This window comes from Lutjanus erythropterus, chromosome 24 (assembly GCF_056507025.1).
Source record: "Lutjanus erythropterus isolate fLutEry1 chromosome 24, fLutEry1.hap2, whole genome shotgun sequence".
In the NCBI taxonomy this organism is placed as follows: domain Eukaryota; kingdom Metazoa; phylum Chordata; class Actinopteri; order Lutjaniformes; family Lutjanidae; genus Lutjanus; species Lutjanus erythropterus.
Genome location: NC_139340.1, coordinates 4,769,203 through 4,796,287, shown reverse-complemented (window position 1 = coordinate 4,796,287; position 27,085 = coordinate 4,769,203). Strand labels below are relative to the sequence as shown.

Here is a 27,085-nt window from a genome sequence, read left to right as displayed (position 1 = left end):
GAACTCTTTCTTCTTTGGAAGAAAAGGGTTCTTACTGTAACTCTTAGTCTTAGAAAAGAACCCCTAACATACCTCTTCAAAAAAGGCTTCTTCAGAAGCAAGTGGTTCTGGGTAGAAGCTCAGCTCTTCAGAAAGTACCCTTATTTCTAAGAGTGTACTCCTCCACAGAATCACAATGATATGGAGCCGAGCCAGCAGAGGGAACCTTTGTGTTGTGGATCTATCATAAAATAATTCATATTTAGACGTATTTATCATATCACCAGACTTATATTTTGCTGTTGATGGGCTGCAGTCACCATTCTGTCCCATCTGCACTTCATGCCTGGTTTGTTACAGATGACATTGTGAAGTGTCTGTCTGAAAGCAGCACTGTGCTGCCCTACAGTATATATTGACCTCTCCACAGCCACGCTCAGTACATTTGATAATGCTTTCCCGCTGCAGAGACCGTCTGACATTGGATTTTTTGCTCACTCTGCCTGCAATCGCTTTCCCTCAGCAGCGGGGACACGGTGCGTTTTAGCACAGTGACCCTGGTGTCCAAACTCAGAGTGGAAAAAGGAACCAGCCCAGGACAGGACTTCTCATGCTCAAGACATCTGCAGGATCTTCTCCATTTGCACATCGTCCCCCTCATGGCTTTGACGTCTCCACATTCTGGAGAAGGTTGTCTGTAAGCAGCTTACACAGCGCTGAGTGATCGCATGGACTCACTCCAACTTTAATGCCAAGCCAGCACAGGGGCGCAGGATGCCTTTACATTTTGGATGAGTCCAGTCGGACAAACCCTTATTGAACCGTTATTGAAGGTAAATTGACTCGAGGAGACACAGTCTGATGCACAGTGTAAAGGCCGCTTGATTTGCTGATGTCCTCTTTTGTTTGAGCTCAAGCCTCAGAGCATTCTGGGTGGGGATGTCACTTTCAGTTAATTCTGCCTTCAATAGCCCGACACCCATTAACCCCTAACTTACAGAGGTGGAAAATGTACACTCTAATACATAAAAGAGCTAAATAGAACCATAAGGGGTTCTTGTCCCTTTTTTTGCTTCAAATCTTAGAACTCTCTGTGAAAGGTTTCATCCAGAGGTTCTACAGAGAACACTTCTATGGTGTAATAGTTCAGAACCCTCTCTAGGGGTTCTGTCCAGAACCAGTCTATCTTCTAAGGGTGCAAACAAGAACCCACCTGGGGGGTCCTACCAAAAACCTCCAACATTTTTTTTTAATCTACAACACACTGACAGGGGGTGCTACCAAGAGCTTTATCTGGAACCCTGCAAGGCGGTTCTACTGAGAACCTTTTTATATTTCAAGGCTTTTATCTAGAACCCAGCAGGGGGCTTCTACTGAAAATCTTTATATATTCCAAGGGTTTTATATAGAACCCACCCAGGGTGTTCTACTGAGAATCTTTTTATATTCCAGGGGTTTTATCTAAAAATGTCCCAGGGTTCCTATGATGAACTCAATGTTTAACTTCACTGTGTTTAGTCAGCCAGCTCTCAGTGGCATAAGCTCAAGATACTAACGTTAACTCTTTGAATCCCTAACACTGTACCTCTGATTGGCGGCATATCACTCTCAAACAACCACAACAATGACTTGATCCTTGGCTGCGACTCAGACATGGCAGCCAAGTGCTTGTTCTTAAACAGCACTGCACTTGGACTTCTACTAAACTGAAGAATAGCGTCACACAATTTGCATTTGACTTTGTTGCCTTTCTGGATGAAATATTTCCACACCAAGGTCCATTTTTTTTTTTACCTCAGGCTAAAGAGTGTTTTTGAATACAAATTAACCTGTAGACTGTCATAAGTCATATTCAACCAATTAAAGGTTGGTTAACATCCCCTTTTCTGGGTTACATTCCTTAGATTCTGTCCTCTCTTGCTCCAGTATATGGTTGCAAAGGCCTCTGCAAAGGATGGATGAAAGTAATTGTGTCTTTTTTAAGTGCAGCAGATTATCATGATGATCCTTGGCTAATGCAGAGTGCCAGGTCAGATTTACTGTAGCTAAGCCTCTCAGGTGATTGAGGAGCTGGATGTCACATAATTCTATTATATGAATAACTGGCTCCAAGTTATTTTGGGAGAGTCCAGTTCATTTTGTGCACAGAGAATATTAGGTGGCAGGCAACTGGAGCACTTCCAAGGCTTCAGTGTACATGAAACTCTCACTGTTGAATCATCAGTACAAAAGATGAGCAACTGCATTAAAAAAGGTTCAAAAGGTAGAGGTAAAAGACTGTGTACATAAAAATGTAAGTACAGAAGTAAACTATGACTCCAAAGGCAGTATCTCTGGGACTTAACATCCCAATTCTTAATGTAGGGATTTATGTGGAGACAGTAACGGTGTGGTACTTTATTTGAGGATTTCTTTCTTTCTGAAAAATGTACTCCCTACATTTTAACATATTTTTAACATATGTGTACTATCTACTCAAGACAAGACAAGCCAAAGTAACAACATAACAAGATGAAAATGACATAAAAGATGTAATAAGACAATTATGATCCAATAAGACGAAAATGATGTAATTAGAGGCAACAATGAAAATAACATAAGAAGAAAATGAAGTAAAAGATGTAACAAGGCAATTATGACGTAACAAGACGAAAATGATGTAAAAAAACGAAAACAACATAAATGGGACGTAACAAGACAATTTTTACTTCACACTCTGGGTACATTTCGGAACCGGTACTTTTTCACTTGTACTGCAGGAAAGTTGAATGAGTCCTTCTACTTTGGGATGTGGTGGGTGAATGAGTTAAACATAGAACATCCATCCAGGAAGTTGGGCTTTGAGTCCTGTGTGAGGCATCTTTTATTCTGGCTTTCAGCTGAGACATTTGGATGTGGTTTCTTAATGAGGCTCCAAAGTGACGACAGGCTGTAATTTGCACCGTGTGCAGAAGATGAAAAGCATCAAAGTAATTGCAAATTATTTTGAAATATGGTCTTAATGTGAACATTCAATCAATGTCCGCAGACAGCCTGTGAACCTATTCTGAACATCTTTTCACCGTCAAGTCTTATCAACAGAAAAATGCTCACTGGGATTCAGAGCTAATTGGCATATCATATGTTTTGTTTTTTAATACATTAATATGCCTTCTTTGCAAGTCTCTCTGTCACGTTCTGTTATTTAATAGTACAGTATGAGTAACTCTGTTCTGACTGTTGCATTGTGGGACTCGACTCCTCCGTCTCAGCTGCAGGTGCAGCTCGTTAAACTCTGATACACTCTGCAAAGCTCTGCGCTGGAGCTCCGCCAATGATCGCGGCCTGCCAACCTATCAACTTCTCCGACAGCTTCTTTGCTCTCAGCAAAAAAAAAAAAATCTTAATCTTCCCTTGAATCCAGCCCTGAGCCCAGGGAGCATTATCTGTTTCACTAAAACTTTGGGCGTCCCCACCTCACCGGCATGAAACTTAACATTCCCTGGTGTTGTCTCGTGTTTTAAGCCGTCTGTGTTCTCTGAAGATAAACTCAGTGGTATTCTGGCCATTACACAACGCTTCACTGCACTGCCACACACCATATAATAAGACCTGCCTTCTGTCCTCAAGGATCTTGTCAGTCTTAGAACAAATCCACACATAGAACAGCTTATCCTCCCAAATATCTCCCGAGGAAAAAACCTCCAAAAATCCTGTGCTGTTTAAGAACTTTCCACCTGTTTAATGGTTAAAGCTCCTCTTTAATGGCCTCTTGGATTTATCTGTTGTTTTCCTCCCTAATCCAAGCTACGTTCCTGCACAGGTGCAAATTTTAACAGCACAACGGATGGTGTATCACATGCTCAGGAGGGGGAAAAAGGCTTTCAATCACTGTCTGAGATCTGGATGTTCACCGTCCACCCTGGCAGGGCAATTTACAGGTTCAGAGGCGGGCCAGCACCTTAGGATCTTACCTCTTTTCTGTCTGTTGCTGCCCTCCATATGTGTGTATTTGTGTGTGTGTTGGAGTCAGGGAAGTTACCAGTCAGCTGGTTTGACGTGTCAAAAATATAATAAGTTTTCTTGAGAATGAGTTTGAAAAAGTGAGGGTAATGGTTTGAGTGGGAAGGAATTAACCATGAAGGCGTAATATGTAACGTTTTCCTTAAAAAACATGTATCCCTTTCAGTCATCACTTATGATGATGGCGGTGTCTTTATCTGCAGAGACCCTGCTCTCTGCCATTATTTCCTTATTTTCTCCTTATTTTCCTGTGCTCGGGTTGCTTTACCAAACCAAAAGATCAGTTTTTGGCGTCCTCGGAATGAAATTCAACAATCAACTATCTTTCTGGTGCATTTATGAAAAGCTTGGACAAATCCTGCACATTCTACCTCTTTGAAAACTGATGGAAAGGCCATGTAGAAATTATACAAAGTACATATATATATATACATACACAGATACATATATACCTCTATTTATTCAGGGAAAGTTCACTGAGAGGGAGCCTTTTCTTTTGCTCCTTCAGAAACCTGTGAATAATGTCAGTTTGTGGCGCCTTTTCATTCACCTGTTTTGTTTTTATGCGCGTTTCCAGTTCATGCATACAGAAGAATCAGAAAAAAGCTTGGTGAAACATGCTGAACAGATAAAAGCAAAATGCTACAAAGTGCATGATTCTGACAACTATTACATGCAACAACTATACATTTTGATGATTTTTGTGCCTGTAAACTGTCTGATTCAGTGTTTGTAGCTTGATAACTCGTCTCGATGACAGAGAGACCGATACTTCTGTTACCAAAATGTACTCGCATATTTTCGATGATGTAGGCTGGAAAAGCCTCTATTGTGTACTCTTCTTCTGCAGTAGTTTATAGCAATTGATTGGAAATCTATGTCAAATTACTGTCATTACTGTATTCTTTGTGGAGTCTGAGTTCAGATTTGAGCAACCAAGAACAGATTAAATTCAACTCATCTAACTGTTAATTTATTATCAAAATACAAGAAAAGATTTGATAAGATTTTAACCCAGGAGATAAATTATCCAACTGACTATACTGTAGCTGCGGAAATACAAGTTGAGATAGCGACCTATAACTAGAATCATCACCATTCTCGCCAGTCACCAGTCATTCTCTAATTAGGACAAATTAAAAGTAAATTAGAGTGGTAATGATAACGGTTATTATTACAAGAAATTATAGATATTCCTGATTTTCCTGCAAAAGTTCCTGAAACTTGTCTAAGACCTCAGATGGTCCCCAAACCTTTCTTTGACCACCACTGCTCTCAACAGTAAGCATGCTGCAACGCTTAATTGTATCACTGGTAATATTTAATTGCCTTTTTCAAATCAGATTTTTAAAGTTAGTTCCAGCTATCTTAAAAAAAGAATAGATGAGATTCCCATTTAAACCTCATAATCTAATTACCATAATCACTTTCCATACAATAATTAGCTGCATTCGATAACTATCACAATCTCCCCTAGGGGATTTTTGCTCGACAAAGGCCCGTGTCAGCTCATGGTTCATCAGGCCTTAATGTGTGCGCGGGGACACTGTAGAAATGATCTGAAGCACCCAAGAGAAACCAGAGGGAAAAACAAGTCACAGAAAGAAAAAATGAAACTTTATTTGTTTTTATACTTACCAACACTTTGAAATTAAAACCTATGTAATTACTCACAACTAATATAGATCTGCACATAGCAAATAAATCAATCGAAAATAGTTACGAAGTTCTATCACTTTTTTTTCCCAAACTGCAATACACACAAACAAAAAGCTGAAAAAACAAAAATAAAAACATGTCTAGTCATTCTTTTTTTTCCTGCTGTTGCTGCCACATGAAAAGTGGATAAAATTCAAAAAATTTCAATAAGCTACACAGCTCTCCTGTATCTAGGCTAATAAGGAAATAACTGAATAAATAATTGCACATTGCACCCTATTATTGCATTAGTTGCAGTTTGTTTCAAAGTATACTCAGCCATATACACAAATGTAAATACAGTTCAAACACTGAGTAACACATGAATATTGATGTTATTAAAATCACACCGCCATCACTTACAACTCAATATTCCTGCTTAGCAATCAAATTCATATTACACAACAAGACCTTTGTCAAATGCACACGCCAACTGTGCTAATAAGCATTAGCAACCCTTGTTTTGTTATGTTTTTAATTCTTACATATGTGTACTAATTTGAAGCAGACATTTCAATGGTACACATGCACTGATAACAGTTGTATAAAAGCCATAATACCCTTGAGGATGTTCTTTACTGCTTTACAGTGCTGTTGGGAAAGAATGCCCTCTTAGGTATTAGCTAACTGTTCTAAAAAATAAAAACAAATGCAAGTTCGCCCAAAAAATAATAATTTCAGTTTGTTCGTTTGACAAACATTCCCACTGAATAACAAGCTATGACAACTCAAAATAAAAAGAAACACAAATTTATAATTTCAATGCTAGCACTACTACTCGAGTTCACATCAAAATGTAAGAATTATTGCAGAATACTCATTGACTATGCATGGTTCAGTATAGCGATACAGCATTTGGTCCATTTACATAATCACATGTATGTCATCAAAAGAAGCGCTTAAAGTTAAAGGGAGAGTTTGACATTTTGGGAAATACATTTGTTCACTTTTTTTTGTTAAGATTTAGATAAGTAGATTAATCCTGCTCTCATTTCTGTATGCTAAATGTGAAGCTAGCAGCTGGCTAACTTGGGTTAGAAATTAAAAATTAACAATATAACCCTAAAAGCAGGTAAGTTCAGCAATTGACACATATCTTGTTTGTTTAATTTATGTAAAATTAGAAGTGTAAAAATAGGTGATTGTACTAGTAACCACCCATAAACAGCATTCATGGACCACTACTTCTTCTTGGAGTCTCTGATGGTTGCTAGGCAACTCTTCCAGACCAAGAAATAGTCCAGGTTTTTAAACATAAAAAATTATTTTGCTTATTTCAATCTGTTTTGGAGAGTTTAATTTGCTTTCTTGCTGAGAGGTAGCTGTCTGCTAAATATGAAGCTTAGACAGTAAGCTTAACTTATTTTAGCGCAAAGACTGGAAACAGAGGGAAACAGCTGCCTGGCTCTGTCCAAAAGTAACACAATCCACCCACTTACACCTTATTAAATCAATGTATCATGTTTGTTTAATTTGTACAAAAAACACTTGTTATGGGTGGGTTTTGTGTCGGGCTAGGCTATTTCCTGGTTGGAACCACTACTCTTTACTGGAGTCTGGTGTTTGCTATGAAATTTGTCTGAACCAAGAACTAGCCTGTGTTTTTGTCAAGTATTTTACTTGTTTAATCATATTTTAATTTGCTTTCTTGCTGAGAGGTAGCTCTTTGCTAAATATGAAGCTACAGCTAGCAGACGGTTAGCTTAACTTCGTTTGGCTTTAAATCAAAGGGAAACCTGCTAGCCTAATACTGGGGATTAAACATAAAATTTAGTAAGTAAGCTTTATTATTATTTATTTAGCTCAACAGAGCCAGGTAGCTGTTTCCCCTTGTTTTCCGGCCTTTAAGCTAAGCTAAGCTAAGCACCTGCTGGCTGTAGCTTCATATTTCCCCACACAGGCTTGAAATTGTTATCAATCTTCTCATCTAACTCTTGACACAAAAGCTGTTAAGCCTATTTCCCAGAATGTCAAACTTTTCCTTGAAGCTCAGCATAGGCTATTGGAAATAAAAACAAAAATAGTGGTATGTATGATGAAATTGAGACACTGAAAATGCAGAATGTTGATGTGTTGGACAGTAGATAATGTGATTCGACAATAACATTCAACAGCTGTTTGTGTGTGTCAGAACTTAACGGAGCTCAGCTGAAGCTCGGAAATAAGATGACTCAAGCTGTCCAATAGTATTAAGAGCATCCTTATGAGCAGAATATGCGAGGGATGGTTGAAATACTTAATTATACCAAATATCATCCACACCTCCCTCTCAACTTAAATACAACAAAACTAACTTAGCTTAAGTGTCATGATCAACAAACAAAAAGTCATATGTGCATCACCACACCATAAATAAATACATACTGGTTTTGCTGAAAACCAGTTGAGCAGGAATTGTCATCCAACCTGTCCTCTTTTTAAATAAAAACAATTAAGTTTTAAGCTGACATAGTCGTGACAATAAAAAGACATTCAAACCTAATGCGTCAAATCAACCGTATGACAACAAAAAGAACATGACAAGATGAACAATCTTGAAAAAGAGACTGAGTGGTCACGTCCGCCCAGGCCCCGTGGGTTCCCCCCAATGAACCCCTGAACATTCCTTGGCCCAAAAAATACCATTCGGCTTCGTCCAAACGTCAAGAGCTGGCTTCTTTCCCTTGGTTTTCACTCTCTTTAAAACACCCCAAAAACCCCCAGTTTTTTTTTTTTGCTATCGTGCTAACAAATATTTTCCGCGACAAAGGGAAGGAAGCCAAAAGGTTTGGACGCAACACTTGGCTTTTAAGTCCAACTAATTCCTCCCACATCAGAGGCAGTCCAGAGTAAAGTGTTGAATAGTCTATTGCATGAGCGCCGCGTAGTCGACTAATGTGCTAAGTCACAATAGCCTTTTGTACAAAACAAATACAGTATAATAATAAATTAGTAAACAATCATTTAAATTTTCAGTTAGTGTTTTAGCCACTGATTTTTCACTAATTCCCATTCATGCATCTATACACTAATAATCGGTGTTGATAGAAGGAGGCTATGTCGGAAAGTTTTTCATTTGGGCAGGGAGTAGGACTAGACGTGAATGGCCAAAAATGCTGAAAAAGTTTGTGGAAAAAGAACGGGAACGCAAAGATAATATAATTAACATCTGAAGGAACACGTACACTGAACAGGCTTACTCAAATACACAACAATACAACATTGAACACATGCAATATAAGCAATAATGTAAGTAGAGGAAATTAATATGAGAAGGGAGGCTCTAGGAGTGATACCATTGGCTTAAAAGGGTCATGTGATGCAGCAAAGAGTCATGGGTAGAGATTGGATTTATAAGTAGACAAAGATGCAAATTAGGACAAAAGCAGAACAGTCCAATTTTTTTTCTTTTTAAATATATATTATCAAAATTTTGATAATTTGGCTACATCCCACCACACACTCTGCCGATAGCATCACTGAGCAGCTGTAATATGCGAATAACTACGTTCTACAAAAATGTTCAATCTTTTACGAGTACTTTTTATACTTTTAAATGATGTTCTATGACGCAGCACTGACAGAGAGAGAGAAAGCAATAGATAGAGAGAAAAAGAAAGAAAGTTTAACACAAGTTGTTCCTAATAAACATTCAACATGCTTCAACAGTTCTCTAAAAAACCTAATCAACAGAGAATTTTTTTGTTTTGTTTTTTAATTTTTTTTTCTGGCTCTCTGAAATAAAAAATGAGCGCCCGACCCCCCCTGACGTATAAACGACTTTGAACCAGGGCGGGAAGGTGGTCAGGGTGTTTTTTTCGGAGAGCCAGAGCCAGAGTCCGAAGGGCTTCATCAGGGTTGTCTGCGGTAGTCAGTCATTGGAGAGGGCCAAACGGAGGAGCCAGTCAGGGATCTCAGGATGTGGTCATGGAAGATGGGTCGTTCCACATGGCCGCCACGTCTCTGAACCTAAGGGAAGATGGAGGAAGGACGTCATTAAGGCTGGGTTGCACCAACAAGGTTTTAAACCCCAAACTTTTAAATTATTTTAAAATTCAGAAAGATCACATTTAAACCTCTCTTTAAACCTCAGTTTAGTTTTCACACTAAACCAAGATTAACTTTAACTCTGCTGCGCTAAATCTTTAAACTTCTTTAACCTAACTTTTAAAACGGTTGCCTTTTTGTGATGGAATGAGCAACATAATTAAATTTGTTGAAGAAATAGGACAGACTGAACCCAATTTAATGTTATCTTTTTATTTAGCTAGCAAACAGTGTAAGATTTTTAACTTTTCAAATGTATATAGACAAGAGGCTGGATATAGCTTTGTGTTCATTAAAATGAGAAACAAAAGTTTGTGCAACATCTTGACAAACTGAGAGCAGCTAATTGAGCACTTTGCTATTTCAAAACATGCTGTATCTTTCAGAGTACCATGCAAAATGAGATGTGAGCAGCCATTGGGTTCTGACCTTGCATTGATGAGGTACTGGGCCAGGCTGATGTTGGCGGGGGTCCCTGTGATGGTGATCTGGCGCTCCGATGACCCTTCCATGGCGTTAGCAATTTTGATCTGCGCCCCAGACATCTGACGGATCTCGTTGATTTTGGTTCCCTGGCGTCCGATTATGCAGCCTATTAGCTGGGAAAAAAATGGGGGCGGGACTTAGGATGGCCAGAACACATTTTTATCTGACGCTATATTTGACTGGACAAGAACTCGCTATGATGCATGTGAGTACGGCCAAGTCACTGTCAGCCTTTCAGATGTAACGTTAATACTTAATACTTTGGTCCAACAAGTCTTTTCCATTAAGGACATTCACTTTACAAAGCTAACTGCCTGTGGCTGCACTATAACTCTGCTGAGGAGACGGAGATCTCAGTAGTTGAAGCTGTCAGATTATATTGCTGGAAACTCCACAGAAAGTGAAAGCCATGTTAAAAGATTTTCTGACATTGTGGTCTAGCAACATTTGTTAGCTCCTGACCAGTGCCAATGTTTGTTTCTGTTTCATGCTGTTATTTTTGGAAACTTAATTTATAATTCAGCCAGTGAATTAAAAATTCATGACTGTCATCTCTCAAAAAATGGATTAGTTCATAAATATGACTGCAATGTCACATCAACCTTTATGGATTTCCTGAAGAGTTTGCTGTCATAATGTTCCATATTTTGTTTTAAAGGTGCAGTATATTGGCAGTGGCAGAGACAAATCAGCACAGAGTGGCCACAAATGATCAAAAGTGCTGAATAAGTGCAACAGTATCTCTGCAATACTGTCGACAATGCTCTCTTTAAGTACTAGTGGTGCTGAAGGCAAAAGGAAGACTGTTGTAATTTAAAAATGGACGCCCTGTCAGTTTTTAAATGACAGGTCTTTCATTTTGAATTTTACACTCTTAGAAATAAAGCTGCTAACTAGAATCATATTGGCCCTTTTCCACCAAACAAGCTCTGGTTTGTGAACCAGTTCCATTCCAGATTTATAGAACCTTGGTGCCATCTTGTGAACCAGCTCACATTTCCACCAGTTTTCAGTGGAACCTTGTAATCAAGGCTGTCATCAACAAAGGGCGCTGCACAACAACCTGTAGAACATGACACGCCAACTTTAGTTCCCAAGGAAAACCTGCTATTTTTGGGGATGGGAACCAACCTTTCAGGTTCTGAACCAGTTTCTTTTTGGTGGAAATTAGGTGTACGAACTGGAACATGGCCAATTATTGGTTGGTTGAAAAGGCCTATCTGGGGGTTCTATTCAGAACCTTTTTATGTTCAAAGGGTACTAACAGGAGGTTCTACCAGAAATCCATTTATATTCCAGGGGTTTTATATAAAACCCACAAAGCGGGGTTGTCCCCAGAACCCTTTTATATAATAGGACAAATAACCCTAGATTTTGGAAGGACATGAAAAGGGAAGGACATGGTTCTCTGGATGAAAAAATGGTTTCAATGGAACCCCCTTTCTCCACAAAAGTTTTTTTTTCCAGAAACATATGGTTCTGGGAGCCTAACATAACACAGAACTGTGAAAGAGTTCACCCAAGATCCCCTATGGGAGGTTGATGCAATGTTGCCCAGCAGAACCTTTTGTGGGTTCTATCCAGAACCTTTCTGCCATCAAAGGGTGCTAATAGAAACCCACCCTTAGGTTGTACTGAGAATATTTTGATATTCCAGTGTTTTTTATGTAAAACCCACCCAGCGGGTTCTACAAAGAACCCTTTTATATTCAAGGGTTTTCATCAAGAACACACCTAGTGTGTTCTACCAAGTAGTCTATGATATCAGAGAAAAAGGAATTCAGAGGGTTCTACCAAGAGCCCTTTTATATTATGGTAAAATGAACCTTTGATGAACCCTTATTGAAAGAATTCTTCAAGGGTTGTTGAAATCTTTACCAAAAATGGTTCTCAGGATGAAAAATGTCTCTTTATCAACCCCTAGTATTACAAAGAAACCTTGACAAACCCTTTCTTCAAACAATGGGTTCCGCAGAAGAACCCTTATTTCTAAGAGTGCAGTGTTATTAGCAGATTTATTTAAAGATAAATCTTCATCAGAGAAAGAGAAATGTCGTCACAAGCGAACATTTTGCACATTATGACAAATGTTGTACTCACATCATTGGGAATGGTGAGTTCATGAGTACTGGCCTGGTTACTGGCATCCAGACCTGCTGCTGAACACAGGAAGCAGACGGACAGACAGAGAGAGAGAGAGAGAGAGAGGAGGGAAGGAAGAGGACATAAAATAGAGTTTGGCACACTGAGGGAGCAGAATTGATGAACTGAAGTTCCTGGAGTTTTTTCATTCTCTGACTATTGACTGGTAACATTCTGTGTCAATGCAAAGTCTGGCTCAGCTCTGAGCAGAGCCTAAACTCACTGTAATACACTGACAATGATTTTACTCTATTAATGGGAATAAAAACAACCTGAGGCATCATTAAAAAGGATACTAAAGGGAAACCAAAGAACAAAAGAAACCTCAACATCAACAAGAGCAGACCACCAGCAGGCCATGTCAATGGCAGAGCACCACAGAGACCATTAGGAGGAGAACGACGAGAAGAAGAAAAAGAGAAAAGGACAGAGACAGGAAAAAGAAGAGAAAGAGAAAAAAAAGGAGGAAGAGAATGTGTTTGTCTCTACAGGTAAAAACAAGAGAAGGAGCTTTGGTAAAGAGGGTCGTCGTGTAGGTGGGTACGTACCGGGGAAGGCAGGGGTGGTCTGTCCGAGGGGGGTAAAGGGGGTTTGCTGCATAGCCAACTGGTGGAGCTTGCTCAACTGCTGAGGGGGGGAGGAGGAGGACAGCAGAGCTATGAGGTCATCGTTAAAAAACACACTCGTTCGCGCTCACGCAGAGACACGCAGACACACATACAGGTCTGTCCGAAATGCTACAAGAGTAGAGAGAGGATCTGAGGACAACAACACAGACAGGTGAAGGACAAAGACCAAGAGAGACAGAGAGAAGAAGAAGAAGAAGAAGCTCATAGAGGACTTGGCCTTAGTTATGTGACCATTCCTTCTCATTTAAAGGACCATGGTGTTTTTGCAGATTTTGAAAGCATATATATCTTTAAGAGTGATTTCGGTAAGACGTCTGCACCGTTTTGCTACAGTTTCCAGGTTAAATTACATGTTTCAACCCCAGGAACTACTTTTCAAGGAACTAAAAGTTTCCTTCAAGCCTTTCCTGGTCTATTTCAAAAAGAACCATGGAGATCAGGTGAATCAGTCCTCTCATGTATGAAAAAGCAATGGCTGTTTTTAACTCTTGACTATACAACAATAATGATGCCATTAGGCAACAGATGGGCAGTATTATTTGTCCGACTGCAACAGGGCCTCAGTTTCCAATTCCTGCTGGATTTCAGCTTCACAATCAATGCTCAGTAAGACCTGGACTTCGCTGCTGGTCCATCTGTCATACGCTTTCTTCTGGAACTCCATGTTAGTGTGTCAAAGCACAATGAATGGCTCATGATGTTTAAAAATGGCAGGTACTCAACCAATCAAAAAGCCCAGTCCCGAAAATTCCTGGACTTTTGTAAACGTCACAGTTTTATGTTTGTTTGTTTTATTTTAAAGTTCTTCTTGTCTCCACTGTTTTACTTCCTGTCTTTTTCCTTCTGTTTTTGATTATTGTTTGTTGTTCCCTGATTAGCCTCCCTGTGTATTTAGTTTTGTGTCTTTGCCTGTTTATCTTCGTCCTTTTCAACAAGCCTCGTAGCGGTTTCCCCAGTGTTTCCTTGTGGATTTTCTTTTGGACTGCTTCGTAACCTTGTTGTTCCTGGTTACCCCCACTTGAGTGGAGACTTTTTGGGAGGTAATGTCCTTGGAACATAATTTGGACCCTGGTTCCTGCAACGGAAAGTTCATCCACAGTTGCTGCGGAAAGTTCCTGTGGTGGCAACACAGCACAGACTGTCATTTCCTACCTTGGAAATCGTCAAAAGATGCCACGCTGAGCTCCATGTTGGCATTATTATTTTTTTCTGTTAAAATGGCATTAATGCAGTTGCAAACGGAAACCTTTTAAATTCAAGAAATGTCTTGTTTGTCTTCTGTTTTTGATTTTCTGACAACATGGTGAATGAAATGCTTCCTGGCAACTGACATTTAAGCCTTGAATGTCAGAACTCCTTTGAACACACTAACAAAGAAGAGTTTTTCAAAATGGTCTAAGCTCTGAACTGCATTTCAATTTTGCAAAGAAAATAATGAATACATTTAAACACTGCTGCAACAGAGTGCCTTTACCAAACTAGTTCCAGGTTTCTACTGCATTTTATTGATCAGAAGTGAATTGAAAGCACCAGCTGCAAAGAAAAAACAGAAAATCACTCTAAAAACTTGGTATTTCCAGCCAGATCTGGTCACTTCTTCAGGCCAAGTCCCATGAGGTTAAATGCCAAACAAAGGGCAGAAAAGTTAGAAGATATAGGAATTACATATCAGAAAAAAGCTGTATTAATATTAACAATTAATATTAATATGGGTGGAAAGAGAGAAAAGAGCCTGTGAAATTTTGGATGCAGCGAGACAGAATGATGGGGACTGCCTCGAGGGGTTAGCACTCACATCTGGATGTGGGATGGCGTACTGTCCTTGAATGGTATAAGCCTGCAAACATGAGAAGAAGAGCTTATTGTTATCGTCGGAACAAGCCCACAAAAGTTAAAAAACACACATAACATCAATTTTTGACAAGATAAAACTGTTGACTCAAGATGTAATTTAACAAAATTGACATTTCTACAACTCAAGCATTTTGTAGACTCATATTTCTTATCCTTTGAGCTAAATTTGTAGCCACATTACAAGAAAGTCATGCACTATAGACTCCCTGTCATGTTCTCCTGCTATTCATCAATCAGATCCAGTTGAACTAAATCAATAAGGGACAACTGAGACAGTGGGGAGGTGACGGGGGAGGGTGTGGAGGAAACCAGAGGAGCGGCCCTGAGAGGAGTAATGTGTCTTGACCTACTGCTGGTGTGGTTTGTAGGAGCCACAGAGGTCAGAACTGAGCTAAATTTCATTTTATCAGTCGAGACAGCGACCAGAGCTGTGCTGTCATCAGAGAAAAATAACATGTTGTGTCCCTGCATCAACTCAGTGTAGAAAAAGTGAAGTGGAAAACTAAAAATAAACTCCAGGTTCAGGTATTATGTTGCTTTCTCAATAATTTCCCTAATAGAAATTTTGAATTAATCAAAATAAAAGTGAAATGTGGTAATTTTTTCACCTTTTAATTGATGAGAAACTCTCATGATCAATCATATATTGTTGATAGCTTGCGAGATATAAGGTAACATAAAGCATGCCAAAGATGGTCAAATATAGACAACATAAAGGATGATCTGTAACAAGTGATCCTCTGCAGCACCACAATATTTCATTTGAAATGATATTTTGACACACATTTTGCCTTCAATAAATATCACGCATCCTGTGATTCGAAAATTGCGGTAGACCATATTGCAATTTTGATTAAATTTCAATGAATTGTTCAGCCCTAGTTGATTATCAGGTCCTTTATCAACTAAAATACCAAACATTTGTGAGGATTTTATTATTTTATTCATCTGATGTGATAATAAACTGAATATTATGGACAAAAACGTATGTTTTGCTTGAGATATTTCATTTTTATGTTTATAAATTATTTATTTTACTTTATTTCTTGACGTTGCTGTTTAATTTGTTATGTTGTTTGGTCATTTGTCTTTTGCTGCTGTTGTTTTATATGTCATATATTTACTGCTACAGTTCTCATGAAAAATAAAAATAAAGAATAGCATATTGTTTTTTTAATTGATTTTTTGAATATTGAATTTCTTGCTTCAACGCTTAAGTTTTGTTCAAACAAGCAGTTCGAAGACCATCTTTGCCATCTTCTGACAATTTGTGACAATTCATCTCCAGCCCACTAGTTGCCCCCGCTGAGCTTTTCTTCTTTTGTAGATCACCTGGTTATCTGACTGTCAACATACAGCTGCTGCTGTGAGCGCACCAGTTGCTGTCCTGCTTCCATCTGTCCTCATCATCTTGTTGTAAAGTAAGTAAATCTACTTCAATGTGTCTGCTTTTGGATCCAGACATAAACCCGACAGATGTGTTTGCTCAGGTCTGATAGATATTTCTGTCTCAGTTAAGTTAGCATGACGACAGTCCAAAGTTATGAAACTGAATGAAAACTTTTTCTTCTGTCAGTTTAGAGCAGATCTATTCAATATCTTTTATCATCTAGAAATAGAAATAAGAAGTACATAACTGATTTTATTTAAATAACATGCAAACATTCCAACTTTATGACTGTTTTAACTGTTAATTAGAGGATCGTCATTTTGGTAGGAGACTAATTAGTCCATTCATTGGATATTCTGTTGTTAAACACAAAGACACTTTTTATTTTTTTAAAAGATTTAATTATGTTTTAGCAAAATGAATTTAAAAAATATGTTACATGCAACTTTTTGATTATTAAAGCCACAACCTACTTTTAATTTTGGAATGCAAAGGTACATAATGTTCCTTTTCCAGTTGTGAAAACTAATACATTGAATAAAGTAAATAATATGGTGCATTATTGGACTGAGACATAGGGAAGTTATGACCGGCCCCTCTGCTCTTAACCTTTTTTAGTTGAATAGGCCTGGTTTAGAGTGTTTTTAGTGCTTTTCTATATTTTGATTTGAGCTCCTTTGAGTCAAGGTTGCCATTTGATTTATTTTATACTGTTAATTTGTTATTTTTAATGAGTTTTATTAATTTACAGCATCTTAAAGTAGTTATGTTTCAAATTGATGGAAACTGAGCCATCAGACAGACTTTTTTTAGCTAATATATTCTCCTTCAAAAGCATATAATCCCAGCATCCCAACAAGTAATTATCATATTATAAAGGAAGAACAATATTAATATAATGGTGATATATTTTGTTTAAAAGGGTTCAGTGACTGCCTGTTTCGCTGCCTGCCAAACTCCATTTACATTTTGCCCAATTTAACTGTTATAAATATGAACATGACAAAGGCATGTTGGACACTGTGGCTGTTGCGTTGAAGCATGTTTCCTTAATCTGTGAGGACACATCATGGTCATTTTATGATGTATTACAGTAAATATATTACAGATTTCTCCTTTAAGTCAAGTTGTTTTGCTCTGTACATTCAGGATTTGGAATGCGTCCCATCAAAGGTGAACACAAGGATGTTTCACCGCGTCTGTTCTCATCAATTAAAAGGTAAGTTGGCCAACTTCCCAAAAAACTTTTATGTTGTTATTCAAATCCTGCGTTAATGTCATTTATCCCAGTTCTGGTTGGAGTGGCCGCGGGTGATGGATGACAGTGAGGGCACAGTAAACAGCAGTGATGGTTTCATGCTAGTCAGGTGGGGGTGGGACAGTGAGGACGGGAGGAAAAGTGAGTAAAACCTGGTGCGACACTAACAGGCAGTGGCTGGTGCTGCAGTAAGAGGCTGAGGTTGGCTGTGGACGCCCCCAGTGGGTCTGCTCTTACCTGGCCACCTGAAAAAATGACAGGGGTGGAGGCAGGCTTGGGGCGGTAGGGGATGGTGGCACCTTTCGGTGGGGACTGAGGAGAGCAAAGGAGGAGAGAGTGGGGGGAAGAAGAAGAAGGAGGAGGAGGAGGAGGGTGAGATGTGGAGAGAGTGTTAGAGCAGAAAGAAAGGAACAGAAAGAGAGAAAGAAAAGAAAAGAAGTTGCATAAAGTGAGACCAAGAGGGACAGTGCCTGAGGGAAGACAACCTGTGACACTCACACAAAAGTGCTCTTCACTGTGTGTTCATGCTGACGGAAATCAAATGTCCAAATCGTGGTTCAGTGCACAACTAAACTTGGATTTACCTGGAACATCACTTTCAACTGGATAATGATGACTCTACACACTGTATTGTAAAGATCTGTTCAAGTCTAGAGACTTACAGTCATGTCACATATGTCCTAGTATCCATGGCTGGTGCCATCGAGACGGCCCAATGGAGAACTGGCTGTGCAGATAATTCATTATTAACATTAATGGTGCAAGAAAAAGAGATACAAAGTGTGTAGCCCTCATGTTGTACGTTGAGGAGAGTCAGCTGACATAACCTGAACAAAACAGTGGGGTTTATGCTGCAAGATAGAACATTTAATACTAATTTTGACATGTACCTACAAGCTAGGATCGATAATTTCTGCTGTTCTGTGTAGCTTGTTGCAAAGCCAAATGTGTTTGCAGCAATACAACAAATGATTGTTTTCCAGATTTGCAAACCAACAAAAGACAGCAAAACACACAAAAAAACAATCAAATGCATCAATTATTAAATTATATTAACAGTAGATAAAAGACACTGACTACGTTTACATGCACAAAGTACTCAGATTTTTTTGGCCTAATTTTGATAAAGACGGTATAATAATAATTAATATTAATTAATATTCCATTACTATAACAGTTTGCAGCTGTGCACACTCCTCTGAATGTAAGTCCTTCTTTCTTTTGTCTAAACACCTTCTTGAAAAGGTCGGCCTTGCGATATTTACATATTCTAAAAACTAGATGTGAGGGAAGTAATCAATTCTTAGATGCATCATGATTCTCTCTTGAAAGGTTATGAATCGATGCAGAAAAGTCAATAATCAGAAATTTAAAATCATATTCTCAACTGGTCCAAACTTGATGTTATTTATGTTTCTATGAATTGTTTATAGTGAGACTCTTCTTCTAACCTGAATTGTTTTTTTGTGCGTGAATTTACCCAGCCTTGCACACTGTTGGCTAGTTGGACTGTGTTCAGCACAGAGCTGACCATGTTTCACAAACTGCATTAAAAACAGAATAAATTCTGAATTTCAAATTGGAGTATGCTATTCATATAATCCATATCAAATTCAGAATATGATCATATTATAGTTTAGTATATTAGTGTGCTTATAAACGTAGTCAGTGACCAGCTTTACTGGTATTTGTGTTTCAGTTGTAATTCTTAAGATTTCCACAACGTCAAACCTTGTTTTTGTGAAGGATTCACAGGAAGTGATGCAGCATATCACTCAAAATTAGTGTGATTTCACTCATGTCTTACAGGAATAGTGCCAAATGTTGTTAAAATAATGTGAATTTGTTTGGCTGCACTGTAAACTGATACAGCAGTGGCTGTGGGAGTGTTTGCTCGAGTTACCACCAATAACAACAAGTATTGGACTGAGGACTGAAATCTTAAGGATTAAAGCTGTAAACAGCCTACTTTATCTTCCATATCAGTCATTTCAATCACAACATATCTTCAGTGTAAATAATGTTTCCTTCATTCCTTTGATATTTTCCCTTCCCTCCCTGATTGTACCTCAAGCATCACCACACATATCTGTTTGACACACTGGATGATGGCTTCTGGGGCCCCTGAGATGGTCACGGCTCTCTCGGTGGAGTTGGGGAGCATGTCGCCTGCAACCTGGACCTGAGCTCCTGTGGACTGAAGGTAAGAAAAATGTTTATTAAACAGGAATTTAATTGAGGAAATGAATGTAAAGCATACATGATTAAAACTGATACCTGAGCAGAAGAATTATCTCTGAGTAGATCCAAATTTAAAGTTAAGCAGAGCTTTGTTGCACAACTAAAACTAATCTCGGTTTAGTTTTAGTTTAGTTTAGTTTAATTTAGCCTTAAACCAAAATTAAATAGAGTTTAATCAATATTGAGATATTCCTCTAAACTCTGGCCATATCTTGTGTCATATTGTATTTATAGAGGCCTTTAGTACAGAGGAAGACTCTTTACCTCTCTCATTTCTTTGATTTTGGAGCCTCCTTTGCCAATAAGGGAGCCACACTGGCTGGCTGGGACGACGAGCCTCAGGGTTACAGGGGGTTTACTGGTGGCTGGACTGTTGCTCATAGAGTTGATTATATCCTGAAGGGAGAAAAGAAAGAGCAGGTTTTATCAGATTCATGCAGCAGCTCCTGAGCAGTGTGTGCAGAAATCCACCTTCATGCATTTATCCTGTCAAAACTGCAGAAAAGTCTCTATTATTTTTTTTGTGTACCTTTAGTATATTTTAGTGTAACTTCAGTGTATTTTAGTATAACCACCCTGGCTGTTTAGGCCTCTGCATGGCGTTTTGGAGACACTCTGGTCCGGCTCGAGGCGTGCTGCTGATCCGGCTCCCAAATCAAAACACAGTACTGGCCCACTTTCAAAGGGTGCTGCAAGGTTAGATCAGCACATTTCTGTCCTACATAACAGGGCCAAGACTGCTTTGTATTCCATTTGGAAACAAGTCAGTACACACACTCAAGCACACTGCTGGAATGTAACTAAGTACATTTACTCAAGTACTGCACTTAAGGACAAATTTGAAGTACTTATACTTTACTTGAGTATTTTCTTTTCATTTGAGTGTATAGGTTGGACAAATTTAGTATTATTACTCTTTTTTAATTCTTTTATACATAAATCTTTATATTTTATCTTTATTTTATAAGTATTCTATTGTCACTCAAACGTGAGTTTCTCAGCTGTGGGATCAGTAAAGTTTCTCTCATCTTTAGGTGATGAACACATGAAAGGGATAGTTCACCCAAAAAATGAAAATTCAGTCATTATCTACTCACCCTCATGCCGATTCAAGGTCAGGTTTAGTTTTTTAGTCCACAAAACACTGCTGGGGTTTCACCGGAAAACAGTGTTGCAGAATCTCCCAAAAAGTGGAACTGAATGGTGACCAGTTTTCAAACATAACCCAACCTTCAATCAGCATAAGGGTGAGTAAATAATGACTGAATTTTCATTTTTGGGTGAACTATCCCTTTAATGCATGAACTATAATCCAGTATATATTCTAATATGCATTACTATAAAATGATCCATCTGCAAAATGAGTATTTTTACTTTTGGTACCTTACTCTAAGTATATTTTAATGCTAGTTAGGCTAAAATGTAACTAAAACTCTGAGTAGCCTTTAAGAAGAATACTTTTACTTCAGTAGTTTTTTTAAACAACAGTAGTTTACTTTCTACCTCTGTATCTAGACATTATTTTTGACCATGTTTTTACAGTGTATTATTAGTACTTTTACTCAAGTAAATGATCTGGATACTTCCTCCAGTACTCTACATGTGCAGTTTAGTAAAAACTGTACATTAAGCCTTTGTCGTGTTTGATGATGTCTGTTTTACCTCCTCAAACTTGTAGGCGATCATGGCGAAGGCCTTGAAAATGGCATCTGTCGGCCCGGTGATGGTGACTATCCGCTCAGGACAGTTCCCCTCTGAGATGTTGATACGGGCACCGCTCTGTAAATGAACAAAAGACACATGATTATGAGACAAAAACACACACATTAGGAGTGTTAACAAGTCTGAAGTATTTTCAGAAAGTTTCAACGTACATCTTCGCGCATTTTCTTCACCGTTTCTCCTTTCTGGAAGTAGAAAAAAAAATTATTAAGATATTTTTACAGGCGTTATGATGCTTTACATGCTCTGATTGTGTGATTGTGATAAATACCTTTCCTATGATGCTTCCAACCTCCTGCAGAAACACAAAAACAAACAATGTTAGGCTCGTAAAATAATCTGTTTCTTCTTTGACAGATAATTGGATGGACAGATAGCAGGAAGTTGAATTAATTGCGGAGTTTCTGTGGTGGTTTTTTTTTTTGGTACCTTGCCGTGCATCAGCAGCCGGATGGTGAGGGTCACATTCAGTCCACCTTCTGATTGGACCTTGATGGGCTCCATGTCGGGATTGGATGTGAAGGAAGGGGCGTGGTCACGTGAGAGAGGAGTTCAAGGGCCAACGCGAGTGTGATGGTGGAGTCAGCCAACCGGTCACCTGCAGGACAAAGGAAAAAATAAAAAATACAGACACACCGTTAGTCCAAGCAGGGACTGAGCTGCATCTCCTGGCTGAAGACGTGACATTTAGGCTCTTTAGTGAGTTTAGAAGTCAGTGATGACGTAGTTTAAATGTTGATTAATTGTGCAGCCCTATTTATTATCTATTCACTTTAAATTTATAGAATTTTTAAGTCACATGTCACTTGATAACAAGGGTAAAACAACTAGAATAAAGTACGACAAAAGAGCGTCTTGCATGGCTGCACAAATAATCAAAATATCATTAAAATTTCAATATGGCCAAGTGCAATATCCAAATCACAGAGGCACCAACTTTTAGATAAAGAGAAAACATAACAAAGTTGTTATGTTTGGTACAGACCCTGACCCAGACCCAGAATACACTAAAAGATAAACTTTAGTGATTCCACACACAACAACTCAAGGATTGATAAACATAAATAGTAGAAAAATGATATAAAATAGAAGTTATAAACACACACTCTACACACTTTTCACTAATACAGATGAATGTGTAGGATAATTGTACACATGTTGTGGTACACACATAGAGTGTAGCATTTTACTAGGGGAAAAAATGTCAATTGTATTGCTGTTAAAGGGATAGTTCACTCAAAAATGAAAATTCAGTCATTATCTACTCACCATCATGCTGATTGAAGTTTCACAGGAAAACAGTGTTGCACAAACTCCCAAACAATGGAAGTGAATGGTGACCAGTTTTCAAACAGAAAAAAACATAAAATAGCTTCATACCACTTGTCTGGTTTAATCCAAGGCTCCTAAACTCCCAACATGCCGTTTGCACACCGTCACAACACACACACACACACACACACACAGTTCAGACAGTGTGCATGTGAACGTGGCTCCAAGCTGAGGATCTACAGTGAAGATTCAGACTAAAAACATGGTGGAAATAACATTTCTTTAGTCGACTTGGCATGTTGAGGCTTTAAGAGGCTTGGATTTCACCAAACAAGTAGTATAGAGGCATTTTATGTTTTTATTTTCACTTCCATTGTTAGTGAGATTCTGCAACACTGTTTTGTGGACTAACAAAATAAACTTGACCTTCAATCAGCATGAGAGTGAAAAGATAATGACTAAATTTTCATTTTTGGGTGAACTATCCCTTTAAGTAGACAAATATGTTTTTTGCCTGCTCTCCTCTGGCAGGACGAAATTGCAAAATGAACTTGTATTTTTTTTTCTCGTAAAATCCAATAATTCATTTAAAATAACAAGCAGCTTGTTCCTGGGAGAACAAAAACACACTCAGTAACCTCACCAAAAGCCTCAGGATTACAAAAAATCTAACAAAATCTGCTTTATTTATAGATGAAGAAGTGCACCAGGAGGTAATTCTACAAATTGGCAAAGTCTTTTTGGAGCTCAGAGTCAGTCAAAACAGCACAGAATTATAAAATATAAATAGATCACTGATAAATGTCAATAACAGTGACAAACCTTGTGTTCTTTTCAGTACCCCTGAGAAAATGAAAAACTATATAAAGACAAAAAATAGAAAATAATTAAACATCGAGTGGTTTCAATGAGACGTACATGTAAGATTTGCACAGCAGCTGTGACTGGTGGCAGTTGTGGGAAGCAAATTTGGACAAAAATTGGGCTGTTGTCCAGAATTCACAGAGATTTGTTGAATTTCTGTTCATTGTTGTAACTGTAACGTTGTAACTTGGAACTGGTAATTAAAATCTCAAAATCGACTCTAAAATGCACATTAGCCAGTGGAATAAAGCTAAAACTGGGCTGATGTGTGCTGCTTAGTTTAGCAGCCAAATGTTGAATCAACTGAAGTCTGTAAAGATTGTTTACTTCAGCATGAGTAGAGCGAGGTGCACTAATCTAAAAGAGATGAAGATTATTATCAGAAATAGCAATGATAAAAATAAAAAAGGGATTATTACCCCCAGGGGCCCCAGTGCTCCTTGTTTATTTTGTAGTTTATGCACAAGATCAACTTACACACAAGACAGCATGATGCTGGTTTAGTCTTTTTTTGTTGAACCCCCTGAATTATTCTTTTTTGAACTGATTAATCATTTTTCAGGCAAAAATGTCAAACCTTTGCAGGCTCCAGTTTCTTAAATGTGAGGATTTTCTGCTTTTCTTTGTCAGTAAATGAAGATTATGTGGGTTTTGGACTGCTGGTTGGACAAAAGAATCAATTTGAAGACGTCACTTTGGGCTCTGGGAATTTGTCATGAGCATTTTTAACAATTTGTTGACATTTTATAGACAAAAAATTAAATAATTAATCGTGGAAGTAATGGCCAGATTAATGCATATTGAAATAATTGTTAGTTGCAGCCCTACATGTGATACATTTTCCTCAGCTTGTGTAATAAATAAAGTACAGAAAGAAGGAGGAAAAAGGGCCCCGGCAGCTGTTTTTTTTTTGTCCCCAAGGGAGAAAATGCGAGAGTATAACAAAAGATACTATGGGATGTAAAAATGCTCCAACAGTCTTTGGTTACTGACAACAAAATGAGCTGTGGTCTGTTTCTGTCCACACAGTCTGATGCACAACACAACATTTGGCAATAAAAGCCATTGAAATGTAGGTCAGCATATGTCTCTTCAGTCACGAGATGAGCCATCGAACGTCGAGCGCCATATTTATTTTTATCGAGCCCATTTCAGCTGGAACGCGTCTAATTCTGCCTGACAAGTGATGTAATGACTCAAGGCTGCAGCTACAGCAGCGACCACAAGAGGGCGCTGCAGCCCTGACAGTGGATCTACATGCACTGCAGCCTGAGCTGGACAAGCTTTAACCTGATGCACAACTTTTCTCTTAATAAATCACTCATAAATGTATTGAAAATTCATAAATTGTGAGATTACAGATAATAAGCTTTAATGGCTGCAAATGAAGATAAAACCAGCATTTTTTAAAATAGATTGTTGTCTGAAAATGAGAATTGAACAGATTTAATATGAGATAATATCTATTTTTACTCTCTGCAATAAAATAGAGATGCAGGCAACTATGTCAGTACAAGAATGATAAAAAATATTGATGATTTTCTTGACATTTGGCACTTTTTTTACAGAATGTAATGCTGAGCTACAGAATTTACTACATTTTGAGTTATAAAAATTATAAAACATGATATTGCACAGTATGAAATAACATAAAAAAAGGTTCAAAACATAAATGACAGCATCTACAGCTCAAAAACCACAAGAATTTTATAATTTTCATCTTATATTTGAAGTGAAACACATTTCGAGTGAGAGACTGCAGGTTCTTACTGTAGAAGATAAACTGACCTTGATGGGAATAGATGAATTAAACCTGTCTGTAGTTAGAAATTTGAGCTGAACATCTTATATTCAAAGGAATTAATTGTGATTTATTTTTTTTTTTGTTCCCTGTCAAGAAAATTAGATTAGAGAGGTAACACAGGTAGAGTGTGAGACTGCAGGAAGTCTGTGTTTTTAGTTGAAATAATGATTGCAAATGATAAAATTAACTTCTTAAATAATGAAAAATTAATGTACTCAACAATAAATGAATGAATGAATGGAATCAGGGACGTGTGCAGACACTTCAGGAGGCGGGTTCACTCCTCTCATTATTTATAAAAACTAAACTAAATAACTAACAAAATACATTTTTACTCAAGTGTTGTATTTAAGTACAATTTGGAGGTACTTTATCTTACTCTTTATTCTTCATACTGCATTTATCTGACAGTTTTATGAGTTGCAGTAGAAATTAAGACTCTTTCACACAAAACATTTGCAGTTTATAATTAAGTTTATAATTTTATAATAAATTTAACTACACAAAAGTTCATGCAAGTTCAGCTGAAATGATTAGTTGATTAATCTGTCTACTAACAGACTGACAGAAATCATTTTTAATGTTTATGTAAAACATTTCGTAGTCTCAGCTTCACACGTCTTTTAATAAATTTAATGTATTTTTTAGTGATTTTTTGGTTTGTCGAGCAAAATATTGTGAAGGTGTCACTTTGGCCACTGGATGATTGCAGTTGCATTATAAGATTCTTGCCTAATTTACAAATTAAAATAAAAGAATTAGAAAAAGAAGTAAGAAAGAATGTTTGGCAAAGAGGGCAGGTGCTTGAGTGCCACCTGGGGTGGATCTATGCCTGAATAGAACAGATAAATCATATCTGTCTGGAGGCAGTCGTATAAGTACAAGAATAATGCAAATATTGCAGATTTTTCCTGATATTTCTCACCGTTTGCCACAAAAATCACCACAGACCTTCACGTCTAACGCTGCAGCTACAGTTTGAGTCTGATAAAAATGATAAAACATACAGAGGGAAACATCTACACCCTGAAATATGAGTTAAAGAATCATTTTTCCTGTGCTGACAGACGATGTGTGCAGAGAAAAGCTCCTGGAGCAGCTGACCTTGACTGCACAGACAGATAAAGTCACCGTCTGCCAATCAGAGGCATTGTTGCTATGTGGAAACGGACTCTCCCTCCCATCCTCCCTCGTGTGACGGCTAATTAGCAGATGGAATATGCAGTTAGGGTCTCTGCAGAACAGAAATGGTTTGAAATGAACAGAATGGATGAAATAATTGGCCTGATGGAACAAAGCACGGACGTGTTTCGGCAGGTTATCAGACTAACGGATTGTCTGTTGAACTGTTTGACCTTGGTGTCACCCTGCTCCGGTCTTCATCATCGGCACAATGGGAGCCCAAATTAACAGCTTGATTCCCCTGAACACGTGTAAATGTTGTGCAGACTGGTGGTCCAGCAGTGTGTCGGTGTGGGAGGGGACGTTTGATGATGTTTAAGCTGCTGAAACTGTGCATACACAACTGACAAAAGCCCCGCTGCTACATCACATGGTACAGAAACACTTGTAAAACAACGCCGTTTTGATCTGATGCCAAATGATACTCATATAATAATCATTTTCAAATCATTCCACCACTTCCTGATTGATCAACAACTGGAAACACAGTGGATAGTGAAAATCTGGAGTGACATCATGCCTTTTTTCAAGATAAA

The 27,085-nt window shown here is 38.1% G+C and overlaps 1 protein-coding gene across 5 annotated transcripts in view; it reads right to left on the bottom strand.

The window, feature by feature from the left end:
- Positions 1 to 5,576: 5,576 nt before the first annotated feature.
- The window catches only part of LOC146304543 (poly(rC)-binding protein 3-like), a 33,909-nt gene continuing 12,400 nt past the window's right edge, over positions 5,577 to 27,085 (bottom strand). For 2 of the 5 annotated variants that reach the window (XM_084713421.1, XM_084713420.1), the window contains exons 2-13: positions 21,857 to 22,025; positions 21,699 to 21,722; positions 21,580 to 21,612; positions 21,368 to 21,484; positions 19,970 to 20,101; positions 19,533 to 19,661; positions 17,633 to 17,776; positions 14,758 to 14,799; positions 12,882 to 12,960; positions 12,292 to 12,350; positions 10,135 to 10,304; positions 5,577 to 9,627 (exon numbers count right to left, since the gene is read on the bottom strand). In XM_084713421.1, the coding sequence (XP_084569547.1) occupies positions 9,573 to 9,627; positions 10,135 to 10,304; positions 12,292 to 12,350; positions 12,882 to 12,960; positions 14,758 to 14,799; positions 17,633 to 17,776; positions 19,533 to 19,661; positions 19,970 to 20,101; positions 21,368 to 21,484; positions 21,580 to 21,612; positions 21,699 to 21,722; positions 21,857 to 21,931 (1,059 nt within the window). In that variant the 5' untranslated portion in view covers positions 21,932 to 22,025 and the 3' untranslated portion in view covers positions 5,577 to 9,572. The remainder of the gene's footprint in view (positions 9,628 to 10,134; positions 10,305 to 12,291; positions 12,351 to 12,881; positions 12,961 to 14,757; positions 14,800 to 17,632; positions 17,777 to 19,532; positions 19,662 to 19,969; positions 20,102 to 21,367; positions 21,485 to 21,579; positions 21,613 to 21,698; positions 21,723 to 21,856; positions 22,026 to 27,085) is intronic. The other 3 variants (XM_084713423.1, XM_084713424.1, XM_084713422.1) reach the window with 3 other exon arrangements.